Source organism: Wyeomyia smithii, chromosome 2 (assembly GCF_029784165.1).
Source record: "Wyeomyia smithii strain HCP4-BCI-WySm-NY-G18 chromosome 2, ASM2978416v1, whole genome shotgun sequence".
Lineage (NCBI taxonomy): Eukaryota > Metazoa > Arthropoda > Insecta > Diptera > Culicidae > Wyeomyia > Wyeomyia smithii.
Window position 1 is genome coordinate 235,050,486 of NC_073695.1, and position 13,456 is coordinate 235,063,941.

General features: G+C 37.7%; 1 protein-coding gene across 4 annotated transcripts in view; it reads left to right on the forward strand.

Moving 5' to 3' along the window:
* Positions 1-13,456, forward strand: part of LOC129720695 (nephrin) — a 526,130-nt gene that overhangs the window by 14,035 nt on the left and 498,639 nt on the right. For all 4 annotated transcript variants that reach the window (XM_055672270.1, XM_055672267.1, XM_055672269.1 and 1 more), the window contains exon 2: positions 8,544-8,602. In XM_055672270.1, coding sequence (XP_055528245.1) covers positions 8,554-8,602 — 49 coding nt within the window. In that variant the 5' untranslated portion in view covers positions 8,544-8,553. The remainder of the gene's footprint in view (positions 1-8,543; positions 8,603-13,456) is intronic.

The following is a 13,456-nucleotide window of genomic DNA, read 5'->3' on the forward strand; positions in this document are numbered from 1 at the left end:
TTTCCTATGACTTGACTGACAGCAAGGAGCAGAGCGTCCGTGTCGCTCCCCTTTCTCCCGACTGTGGTTGTGTCTAGGCAAGTCTCATCATTTCTGGATCCAGACATGATTTTCTATGTTTTACAAAGTTCACTAAGTAGGGAAATAAATTCGGGTTGCGTTGAAATTCTTTCAGCGGAGTTTCGTCATAATTTTCTTAAAAGATAGCTGATGGAAGTCAAAATAGCTTTCTTGCTCTAAATGAGTTTTAATTTGAATCAAAGTGAGTCTTTTTCAGGTAAACATATTTCTATAAATTAATGGCATCAAATTGTAGTAACAAATAATAATTGAAAATTTGAATATAACATTGGAAAAATATTGTACAATTGGTTATTTATAAAACCAGGTTCGATCTGGTTCATTCCTTAAATATCTTATTACTCCGACAAATTTCATTATCAGGGTTATCATTAAGTAATTTGATTTCATTCGGTAAACCCCGCTGTATTGAAAGGAATTTTTTCAATGGTCTAAATTTGCTTGTATATTATTCGCTCATATTCTAACGCTATGAGGTATATTTGTAAGGCAGTCATTAGTTATTGGTTCGGTGGTCACATGCTTAGAATATACGATTCAATTGCCCAAAACATGTTGCAAAAGTTTCTCCTCACACAGAAAAATCTCTTGATATGAGCCTAATAATTTATTCAGGATATAAAAAAATGGACAACTGAATTACTTATAAATATGCTCATTATAATTTACATACTTATCAACTGTACAAATTAAAACCCGCTATTTTTTTCCTATTCCGAGGCTTTACTGTGAGAAAATAGTTACATTCTTATTGGTCACTTGAGGTCAACCGTGGAGAGCTTCATAAGCAGTGATTACGGCTTAGCAGTCATGAAACTGTTTTAGAACGACAAGGATTTAATTCGTCATGACGGCGACATTTCAACGCCTGGTTTGCGTCATTTACAAGAAAAAAATAATTTTAGTCCAACTAGGTTAAGCGGTTTGCTCCGGAAGCTAGTGATAGATTTGATTGGTCAGTATCATTCAATAGTATACTAACATTGCAGTAGTACTACAAACTTAACATTCATCAAGATTTAGAGAATTAAAAAAAGACGCAAACCAAGCGTTGAAACATCGGGACGAAATAAAACCGTGTTATTCTTAAACAGTTTTATGATTGCTAAGCTAATCATTGCAAATGTTACAATCTTATTTAAAATCTCATTTAAAAATGTAGTCTGTCGCTAGATAAATCTTTTCACAATTTTTCTGGCAGATCATGAATTCTGTGTCGGATAAACTGCTAATTTTTTGACACTATCTATGAATACAGTCAATTTTCAATCTCTACGAAAGAACGGAAGTATGGGTTAGCAAATCCATGTGTTAATTATCAGAAGAGCGATGTCAGATGAATGCAGCGACTTCCGCGCTAGGAGACGTCCCGTTTCACTGTTTCCAGATACGTTTTGACGATGTTTGCAATATGTGATCAAGCGTTATCGAAAGAATCACTTTGTCATGTCTTTTCCTGTAATGTGGCTTTGGCTTAAATGCATTATTTGTCGTCAGTAGAGAGCTCCTTTTATGGTTTCAGCTCCAATTCTGTGTTCACGAATTTTTCCATAGTTTCATGATCAGTGATGTCGAAATCACAATTTTCGTTAAAACCATTAACGATAAGTTTTTTCCGTCTTCGTCATGAGTTTCAATATTCGATGTGCCTCGAAAATCAAATCTTCAAGCCTTCTTTCTTTATCGAATCATAAAAATGGAACTGAATATTTCGAGCAGTCATTTCGATTTGAACAGTTTCATTTTCGTTTAATTCCGTTCGGCTACTGTCATCGAATCGCAATGAACATGAGCTGTCAAACAGGTTTGATTACGGCTTTTTTTCGTGTAATGTTCATTGGGTCGTTTCAAATGAAACTGATGACTGTCTCGATTAACGGTGAGACTGACACATATTATGAGTCTTTCCTTTTTTTCAGCATGTCATTAGAATTCTTCTAATACCGCAAGCTGCAGTTGGAACGGCAGTGGGATCCAATACGTACGTTACGCAAGTTTCGATCAATATTTTGAAAGATTTTGCTGTTGATCACTGGCGCCCCGTTGTGAAACTGGTATCGGCGTCTTCCGTGTCATATCGTTACGAATCGTAGGGCTCAACATTTTCGAAACAAAACAATGAAACTGATTATTCCGTGCTGTCATTTCGATTCGAACAGTTTCATTTTCACTTGATTCCTTCCGGCTGCTGTCATCGAATCTCTTCTTTCTCTCTTTTTCTCGTCTGTTGTTCATCGGATCGTTTCGAATGAAACTGATGACTATTTCAGTTGACGGAGAGAGTGTTGGAGAGAGAGACTCTTTCATTTCCTTCAGCGTCTCAATTGAAACTAGCACCGCATCGCGTCGTTTGATGATAGTTTTCTAACACCACAAGCCGTTATTAAAACGGCAATGGCATCCAACAAATACGTCACGCAAATTTCGATCAAAATTTCTTATTTTTTTTTCGCTGTTGATCACTGGCGCTGTGTAACCACTTTGGATTGTGAAACTGGTTGGTTTGGTGTTCTCCGTTTCATATCGTCACGGTTTTCTTTTCTGCCTCGTCCATATATTTGCACGAAGCACTGTATGGACGCCCCCTGTCTCCGTTAGCGCTCATTGTCATTTTCGATTGAGAATCCTCATGTAAGAGTGACGGTGATAATGTTTTCTTTCAATTGAAACGCATTTGTATCAGTTTCTAGCCCTTCAGTTGTCAAACTCAAAGCAAGAGCTTCCGGGTATTTTTCATGTGACTCACGAAGAGCTTGAGAATGATACAAAAGCTTTTCAATTGAAAGCGATGGGTCAAAGCGTCACTATAACCTGATAACTGTCAGTTGAAAACGACTTTGTCAGGCTCTGGTTACGATTTTCGTAACTCACTCTTCCCTCTATATGCGTCTCCGTCGGCGCTCATTGTCATTTTCAAATGACAATCGTCAAGATATGATGACGCTTTTAATCTCCACCTTCAATTGAATTAAGTTGTCAAAATCAAAGCAAGAGCATTCGAGTAGTTTTTAAAGTGATGGGTCAAAGTGTCACTATAACCTGATGATTGTCAATTGAAAATTAGTTTGTCAGGCTCTGATTATAGGTGAAAAATACGTAAAATACGATTAGGTAGAAGTTTTTGAGTTTTTCTCCAGTCTCTTATGTGCTAATCACTTATCACCAAAAGCAAACTTGTATGCAAAAATATCAGTTTTTGACGTAGAATTACGTCTTACGACAAAATTCCGAGAGAAAGGTGCAAAATTGAAATCCAAAGATCAAAAGTGTTCCGAATACTTTTTGTTCTCAAATGCTTGAAACTCTGTAAATTTCTGACGGATTTCCTTCATTCGTACAACAATCAATTGTAAAACTAGGTACTCGTCTACCGAAATGCGGAAAATTGTGGTTTGATGATAAAAAATGTAGACCCTTGTTGAACGCATATTTCGACCAATCAGAGCTGAAAACAACGCCAAATACCAGGCAAAAAATACAGTCTCAGTCAAAATCAAACTAAACAACCAATTGCTACTTTTCTTCTCCAGCACAACTGATACTAGAGTATACAAACGATTTGACTACTTGTGAACAATTTTGCGACAGTTATTTTCTATGACATTTCCTAGTCTACGAGGCTTCTCCTTCGCTGAGAGTTTCCCTCGAAAGCCTGGTATGAAAGGTAGCAAACAGAAATTTCACTCTCATTTTCATTGCTAAGACGGTCTTATCACAGTAAAGGGAAGCAAGGCAAAATTCCGTTCATTTTGTGCCGGACTCGTCTGCAGCACGCCCGTGTATCTGCTGGTTGTTATAGATAGTTTAGTAGCTGTCAAAGTACTGAAAAGGCTGCCGTGATAACAGGAAAACTAGAATCATCCCATCCAACAATTGTGACTGGCACTTTTTAGCGCCCCAAAATCATTTAATTGAAATAGTTGTTTTTTTGCTACCACTCGGCAATACTTTGCTAATAGTAGTAAAAATGGTATTTTCGAAGCAATCTCGATGCAAAGTAACATGCAGGATAACAGCTACAGTACTGGACAAAAAAAATGCGCACCTGTGATATGTTCAAACTTTCTTGATTTAGGTAGAATCTAAGGCAGATGGATAATCAAAGTGTTCTAACAAAAGACAGTATTGGAGGTGTACTTTCGAAAAATGTTAGATAAAGCGACATGAGAACGACATTTAAACATAAAAAGAGCTTATATTTGAAAATTGTCATTTTTCTTGTTGACAAAATAAAGTACGCATTATAGTGATTCAACGTTCAAACTGATTTTTTTTTATTTTAGTATTTAGTTTGGCCACCTTTAGCTTCAATCACGGATTGCAGGCGTCGAAGCATACTTTCAACGAGGTTTTTAATATGTTGGGAGTCGATATTTGTCCAAGCTTTTTCCAAAGCTTCAAACAGTTTGTCGGGGTTGGTGACATCTCCCTTGTCGACATTTTGATCCAAAATCGACCACAAATTTTCTATCGGATTTAAGTCCGGGCTTTGTGATGGCCATTCCAATAGCTTGATACGTGAAGCACGGAAATACGCAGTGGTTTTGTGGGCGGTATGCTTAGGATCATTGTCTTGTTCAAAAGTGAACTTCTTCTCTAAGCCAACCTTTCGCGCCGACTCTGTAAGATTTCTCTTTAAAATGCTGAAGTAATAGTCTGCCGTCATTATGCCATAAATTTTCTCAATATTACCAACACCCGACCAAGCAAAGCACCCCCACACCATGATACTGCCACCTCCGTGCTGCCCGTCTTCTGAATATTTTTATCGGCAAGTTTCTCACCAGGTTTCGTCCAAACTCGTGCTCGTTGTTTGTGGCCAAAGAGTTCAAATTTACTTTCATCGCTCCAGATAACCTGTTTCCAGAACTCTATCGGCTTGTCGATGTATTTTTTAACGAATTTGAGGCGTTTGATCCTGCAGAAATAAACCTCAGCCAAAAATGTATGCTGAATACGAAGTAAACAAACCTGTTTACCTTTCGAATCAAAGGTCGTCGTTGGGCAAATCCACTCTTATAACCCATTTCCTGTAGTCTTCTGCGCACAGTTCGTTCAGAGATATTAAAATCAGCATTTTCACGAATCACTCGGCTGGTTGCGAAAGGATTTTTTGCACTTCTCGAGAAATTCGGCGATCATCGCTAGTTGTAGTTTTCCGCTGCCTTCCTCTACCGGTCCGATCGGCTACGCTTCCCATTTCTCCATGCTTTTTGCATATTTTTCCTGCTCCTGCTTCACTTAAATCGTATTTTCGAGCAATTTCTCTATAAGAAAGACCTTCCCGACGGTTGTTAACTAGAAGTTTACGAACATCTACGCAAATTTGCTTTTTCCCCATCTTATCCAATTGTACCGCGCGCTAATAATGATAAACAAATAATCAAACACATTGTTTCGACGTTTCTCTGCAGCAATAGAATCTTATTGGACTTACGAGGAGTGGGACACAATAAAAATAAATTATCTGAGCTGAGAAATAGTTAACTGATGATGATATAAAGAATGCGTACTTTATTTTGACCAAGCGAAAATAGAGCTTAATTACAATTATGCTGAAGTGTGAATTTAATATGCAATTCTTTGACAAAATTATTATACCAATCGGTAGTATATTAGAAATACTACAACTTATCCGAATTCATCGAGTTCATATACCTTATATTAAAAAAGATACAGGAAGTTCAACACTAGGATAATGGGTGCGTACTTTTTTTTGTCCAGTACTGTAATGTATACTACATTTTGAATTTGTTGATTGATAAATAATTTCAGAATCTGCTTATTCCCGCTTGAAACGTAGTTACTGTAGACCCGAATATACTACCCCTTTTATAAACCAACCGCTACCTGTTGTTACCTTCATCCACTCAAAGTGCCACGTATTCGATTTGTGACTTTACTCAACTATATCGGGAACAAGCCTAATAATACCTAATAATTTTACCCATTTATTTTTATGTTTTAATCGGTCGTTTTTTTTTAAACTTTTTCTAACTTATAAAGGCATCACATGTTCTATCATAATTTGTTTACGGATAGTCTTATAGGGTTCCGCAAGGTAGCAACATGGGGCCTTTACTTGTCGCATTTTCGTTAATGATGCTATGCTACTGTTAAAAGTTCGTTGTAAGTTGGTATACGTGGATAATTTGATAAGTTTTATGTGGTAGTCCGTACGATTGACAATTGTCGCCATCTAAACCTGTGCTGAATGTTTCCGTCGACTGGTGTCAGGAACTGGCTAGAAATTAGCGATCATGTTCGAGTACCGCATTGATAGACTTGAGCTGAAAAGAGTTAACTGTGCGTGCGACCCTTGGGTTTTTAATTGATGCCAAGCTTAACTCTTTTCAGCCCAAGTCCATAAATGCGGTACTCGAATATGATCGGGCTTAAAATACGGTGAAATGTTCTAACCTCGTATTTTTAAATGCTAACGACGAAAATATTTAGCGGAGCTTGGACTACCAAATACAAGTTTGAATCAATCGCGTATACCAACAACAAAGGTCCCATATTGCTGCCTTGTGGAACTCTCGATTTATTGTGAACTGTGTCGGAACACAAAAACCAAGTTTCACGCGTAGAATCCTACCATATACGACTCTTTTGACTGCGATTAGCTACATTAGCTTGTGTTAATAATGCAGAATTTGTACGAGAAAAAATCACTAAAATTCATTTGGAAAGAGACAGTTTCTTTTTTAACTCTTAACAGTTATCATAAATGAGAGACTAATTTTTCGCGAGCTACTATTCTCTAGAGCAAAAACTGTGCAAAATAAGGAGACACATTGATTGGTTGATTAAGACTTGAACTTTAGTGTGTTCAGTGCAAGTAATATCTTGTCAAATTCGAGTTAGGATTTTGGTTTTCTCTCAGACATTCGAAAAAGGTCTTTATGAATTGCTCTTTTTTTCTGGAGTATTTCCCACAACTTTAAAAGAACCCAAAAATATACACGAGAGAAAAGAAACCGTTCACTGTCTCGATGCAGACTGCCAAGATAAATAATTTTGCCTCAGACATGCTTTGCATGTTCTAATCATAAAAATCGCTTCTTCGATTAATAATGCCGGCGATAAAATCTGCTGCAACGATTTAATCAACTTCACTGAACCGGAGATACTTCATGATGACAGCTACAACGAGTAACATTTCCTTTTTTTCTGCATGCCGTCCGAATATGAATCGCGTGACTCCTCGAGGGCGCAATTTTCCTACTTGTACTATCGTTGTTGCTGCTTCTACTAGAGCGCAGCAGTGAACGTTTTCATTAGGCGATGTTTATCCGAAAAAGAAACCAGCGCAGAAGGTTCTCAAACTTCACGAACGCTTTGTTTGTGCTGTCAGAACGCAAACAGAACAGAACCGGCAGTGGTGGCTTCATCAATGACATCCACTGCGATGAGAGTTTAATTAAAAAGAAGGCAACTTATTTGTGTTGGAAAATTGAACGTTTTGCAATCGTGGTTTCTTCCCCCGTCCCACAGAATCACTAAGCTGGGACAACTTCTTTCGCGCTATTACATAACCGGTTATAATTTCATCCCCCAAACTATACAGCAGCGCCATAGTATGCAACCACTCAGCGAACTTCGGTAACTAAAAACTAACAACCGAAAAGTGCCAGCGGAAAAAGTCTTCGTTTCCGTTTCAAGATGGCTCCCGCAAAAAAGACGCACACACGTGCTTCAGGTTCTTCCGTCGTTGCTGCTGGTGGTGCACAAAACCTGCTGCCGGTGCTGCCGGTGGGATAAAACATATCTCAAAGAAAACCCACAAAACAGAGATGTCATGGGAACGTGCACAGTGTTCCATTGTATGCGAATGTAGATGTATTCAATGTAATCTGTCGTATTTTATTCTCCCCTACAAGACTTTTTCCCACCACTAAGTGCAAACCACAATCACCTTCGTCCACTACTCTGGTGAGTTGAAAAAAAAGTTGACGATTGTTGTCTAGTTGAAAAAGTGACACACCGAGCGGAACCGAGAGGGCCGATGAAGGAATCATGTGCAGCCCACGCGGAACCGCCACCGGTCGGGTATAGCAATGGATGGACATGGTTCGTTGACACGGCCGGGGTAACGGTGGCGGTGCGGCCAATACAAATTTGTTTTATTAGAAGCCTTCCGAGGTACCCAGAGATTACGGTCATATATTAGCGTTGGCGAAATCCGACTTGCCAAGCAGGAGCAGTTTGGAGAATCAAAGGAGGCTTTAAGACTGAGCTTTGAAATTATACGAGAGTTTTGATTTGATTATAAATACCTAGGTAAATCCCATAATGTATAATCTGTCGATACGGGTTACAGAGCAAAGGTTATTCATTGATAAAATCTTTTTAAACCGAAAACGGTAGCTAATATTGGTGAAAAAAATTAATCATATTCATTAAAAACAGTAACTCTTCCACAAAACTAATTTATTCCCCCTATCTGGTCTCGTTTTTAGGAATACCAAAATGTCTCATCGGAGGTTGCAGATCGGAGCCATTCTCACATTTCTAACAGGTAAGCGAAAGCCATGACTTTCAAGTGACTTTTTAGCATATATGGAGAGTTTACCCAAAACATACAACGAAAAAGGTTCAATCGAACCCAAGACTCATATCTGTAACATGATTTTTTGTTCGGGTTTCTCCCTTTTGGCATCTACCTTCTACCCGCATTCCTTTACATTTCGGGCTTTTGCTGTGTTTTGTTTCGACAACCGTCAGCTACCAAAAAAAAAACAAACTAGCGCACCTCACTCTTGGTCGGTTGGTTGAAGTTGAAAGTTGCTCCTTACTATCGGAGATGGAGCTGTTTCCCTGGCAGCAGCGCGTTCTTTCTAGGTCCCATATCTCCGGTTTCGGACAAATGAGTAGAGCACAGTTTGAATGGAACCTGTGCGATAGGGCGATGTTATTCCTGGTCCACTTGAAAAGCGCCCACGTTGTCATCGCTCCTGTCGTTATCTGCCGCTCCTAATTTGTAAGTACACTTGAGCGCGCGTTAGAGCTCGGAACACAGACAGGTGGAACGGCGAAAGGGACGTCAGAAGAGGGATCACATTAATTACTTCCCCATCCAGCGGTTGGCGACAGGCCGACCCGGAGCAGGATTGTCGCTATGGGATGCGACAACTGGAAAGGAATGTGTCACCGGAATAAGGATTAGGCTCTCTTTTATGGCTGCCGCAATGGCAGTTCGATCTTTGATCCGACCCGATTCTGTTTCGATGAATCATGAACTTGCTTTCGAGGTGTGTGTGTGTGTGTGTGTGTGTGTGTGTTTTGTTTTTATTGGAAACTATAAGCGCTCTCTAATGCTTCGAAGCTGTTAAAAGCACTTTGGCTTAGCTGCCATTTCCGAACGTGAAATTCCGCTGAATTTTGAAGTAGATTATTTGTACGATAGAAATTGTTGTCAAAGTTTATCGGCGGCTTCGCTTTTCATGCTAATTATATTCTGCTGATGGGCGTCTTAGTAGAACTAAATTTAGCTATTAGACTATAACTTATAACTCTTATTCACGCTCATTTGTAGTGTTAAAATTTCTTTTTTTTTTTTGAAGTTCGAAAGGATTAAAATATAATTTGCATTATCAACGAATACTTTAGCTATAAACCGTTTGAGTTAAATCGAATTAGCATTATTAATAATTTGCATCGATTAGTGTTCACTACAATCCACTCGTCCGTTAGCAATCCGTGTTTGATCAAAATTTGCATAGTTTGGTTTATTTTCTATTGCCTTTCTATTGCTCGCAAACATTTAAAGTATAATTACATTTGCGGCAAATAAAGATGGTTTTTGTTTTGATGATTTGAGTCTGCAAGACGATTCTTAATATGTAAATTTCTGTTTATACAAGAGACGTAGGTTCATTATACCTATCATGGAACCGGTCTTTGAATGAATTATTGTTGCGGAGAATTTGAAATATATGACAGATTCTCTTATCCAATTCCCTCCTGCGTGGAATCAAATTATTCTTCTGTTTCGGAGTAATGTAAGCAATTACTGGGTAGATTATTATGAAAGGCTTCACTCAGTTTACGTTTGGAAATTTTACTCTCACATTTTACGTAACTGGAAGTTCGTCTACAGGTCTAAAATTTATTTACGATGGCTGAATAGTCTTTGCAATACCCATACTGGGATGTAATCTTCAGACAAAAAATGAAATAAGTTTGTGGTAGTTTCAGCATAACGGAGTCAAAGTTTAGTAGGACAACACCGGCTTACGATTCGGGTTTTTTGTATTCTATCGTCTGATTAAACATTTCCAACTTTTTAAACCATAATGTTAGTTATTGAGTGAAGTACAAATATTTAAACCTTAATTCACCATGAAAACAGTGCGGAAAAAATAGAACCATCTTGTATAAATTTACTTTGATACACATTTGACAACCCTTTGTTTTGGTTTTAACAACAATAGAACTTGAGTCAAAGAGTGTACGCTTGAGAGTGTGATCGGTTTTAACCTGTGTAATTTTGCCAGTATGGGTCAATCGAATCATATTTCGTTTGAGGAAAGGGTGAAAATCGAAGCCTACCATGATGCAGGTCTCTCAAACACAGAAATTGGTAGGGAAATCCGTCGAGCACATAAGGCTGTTGAAAATTATCTGAAAGTAGCGCAAGTTTTCTACGAAGGATAAACAGATAATTCAAAGAATTGCAGTGAACCAAAAAATCACAAGTGTTGTGTGCAAAACCACGACCGCAAATTGAAGTAGAACCACCTAACAAATTTTAACAGTAGGCGCAATTCCAAAACTAGTAGAGAAAAATGTTCAATTTAAAATTGGGTATGATCGCATCTCTGTACTACCCCGACAGAGGGAATAAGGCACTCTGACAACACAGTGGAGATCTTTTTTTATACTGTAAACCAGAAAACTAGAAACGAGGCAAAATTTCTCCGGAGGAAATGCCGCTCCCGCACTGTGGACCAATTAAAAAAGCTGGTCAAAAGTCATTTTCTCGCGAATGTTACATTTTATGGTAATGGTGTCTTCGGGAATGTTTTAGAGTAAAACAGACCCTGCTTTGGACATTAATAATTTCGTGATAAATCCCCCCTACAAGTGAGTTATAAAAATATTTTCTCGAAAAACTAATAATTTTGACTACCGTTTTGGAAAAGCTTTCCAAAATAACATAACAAAAAAAAAACTTTGCTGAAAAAACTAGGTACCTGTATCTTAGTTTAAAAAAAGGTTAAAAATTTTAGTTTCATTCCACTATACCTTTAATATTCTCTCTGAACTTTAAAAACAACATCGGACCATAATTTTTTATGTGTTACAGCAGACTGTATTTCGTAATAATTAGGTTTCTATCTATTTTTCTCGCAAAAAAAGTTATTATATGAAAACCTACCGTAACATATGCTCGCCGTACTCTAATATCGGTGGATTGTAACAAATGTAACTACCAAGAGTTTATAGTACTTTAGCTTAACTTCAAGCAAAAGTATTGACATATGATTCCAGTTGCTCCTTTAAACCTATAACTTCTTGAAGTTATAAAAAAATAAGTAAAAATATGATAAAACTTTGTAAGAAATGATCCTGGAGATGTATGGCCTTTGGCAAAAATGTGTGTTTTGTATGCCCTAACAATTCCTCCGAACAACACTTTCTTGTAAAATGCAACTAACAAAAGTTAAGCATAAAAAACACTAAATTTTATCAAGTTCCATATAACATACTTTATAACTTTGTACCTAATGAAGATAGGATTTTCATTTGTTCGACAAAGTTTCATATTTTAGAATCTTCTACAACTTTTTTGAATGAGCTATTCCTCAATTTCTTAACACAAAAAAGTTAGTTTATTTTTATTTTTAGTATAATAAACTTTTCATAATTTTTGGCGATTATTCGGATCATCCACACAAACAATTGTTCCAAGACACTATTTAGCTAGGATGAAGGTGAAAGGGATTATAGAATAAGGTTCACTTCATGCCTTATTGGACCACTGTGCGCTGCTGCTACCGCTGTTGCCACTGGCTTCTGTTGAATTATGTTCGACGGACGTACCATCCAAGAATAAAATGATTTATTGGAACAGAAGTAGGCCCTTACATAGCGGTGTTGAAAATTTGAAACCTCTCCCGTTTTGTAACTAACTCCTTTCTTATGTTAAGTTTTGTCTTCTCTCTGTTTCGGCCAACGTAACATGCAATAAATCTCATTTTATATTGGTAACCAGCGTAAAACGGTCAATCGTTGAGCTTTCACCAAGACTGCAAATCTTCTACACTGCAAATGAATATTACAGAAACAGCATTTTCACTGTCTCAAGTTGAAACTACCTTCAGTTTTACCGGAGTCAATTTTCAATGAAAATCCGGTCATCACAAGAAATGAGATGTTTGATATAATATCGAAATTATTTGATTTGAGCCAAATAATTGCATAAAGTCGATGAACTATATAAGCATCTACAATCTCAATCGCATAAACATCGCTAAAGCAACGCAGCGTGTGCGAAATCACAGAAATGCTGCTAGGTAACAATCACTGTCAACCGATTGGAGCTGAAAGTTTCTTTTATTCTCAGCTCGTTCGATGAAACCTGAAATTCAAAGATTTCAATTTCAATCGGAAATCCTTTCATGACAGTGAAAGTTTGCAGCGCTGGCTCTCACACACACAACAATAAAACCCGCATCGTGATGAGACTTGAAGTTCAAGTGCTACCGAAGTTCAATTTGCCCAAATTACGACACCATTGTACAGGAGTGGAAGCAAATAAAATTTTACAGTCAGAGTGCATACAGATTAAACTAACATTTCGCTTTGTGATTCTAATGCAAAACAAGAAAATGCTTCTTAAAAGATTGATGTTTAATTTGAAATCATATACGTTGCTGATCCCATCTCTGTGCTACCCCAACATCAAAAAAAGTTTGTGTTGTTGTCAAAACAAGTCAGAGTGTCTCATCATCTGTTAATATAACGATTTATTTGATCCGAAGCAGCGTTGCCATTGTGCCAGATAAATCTGGATTTTGCCAGATTTCTGTTTGCGCGCCAGACAAACAGATAAACCTCAGAATCTGCCAGATATTTGTAAATGAGCCAGATATTTGCCAGAATTCATCCGCGTCGTCTCGCAAAAAGGTCATTACTGCGAGATAGGCCGTGCCTGGCCTTTACCTACCTACACCCGGCGAGAGCAAAAAAAAGGTCATCACTTTCAATCCTTCCAGGAATTTTATCCAAAAATGAGTGACAGATTTTTGCCAGACTTTTTATTTTATTTTGAAGTAGAATACTTCTCTCAGGAAGTTCGGCTACATAGGGATGTGAAATGAAAATCTAAAACCGAAAAAAGTGAAAAATATGTCCAATTTCAAATGCT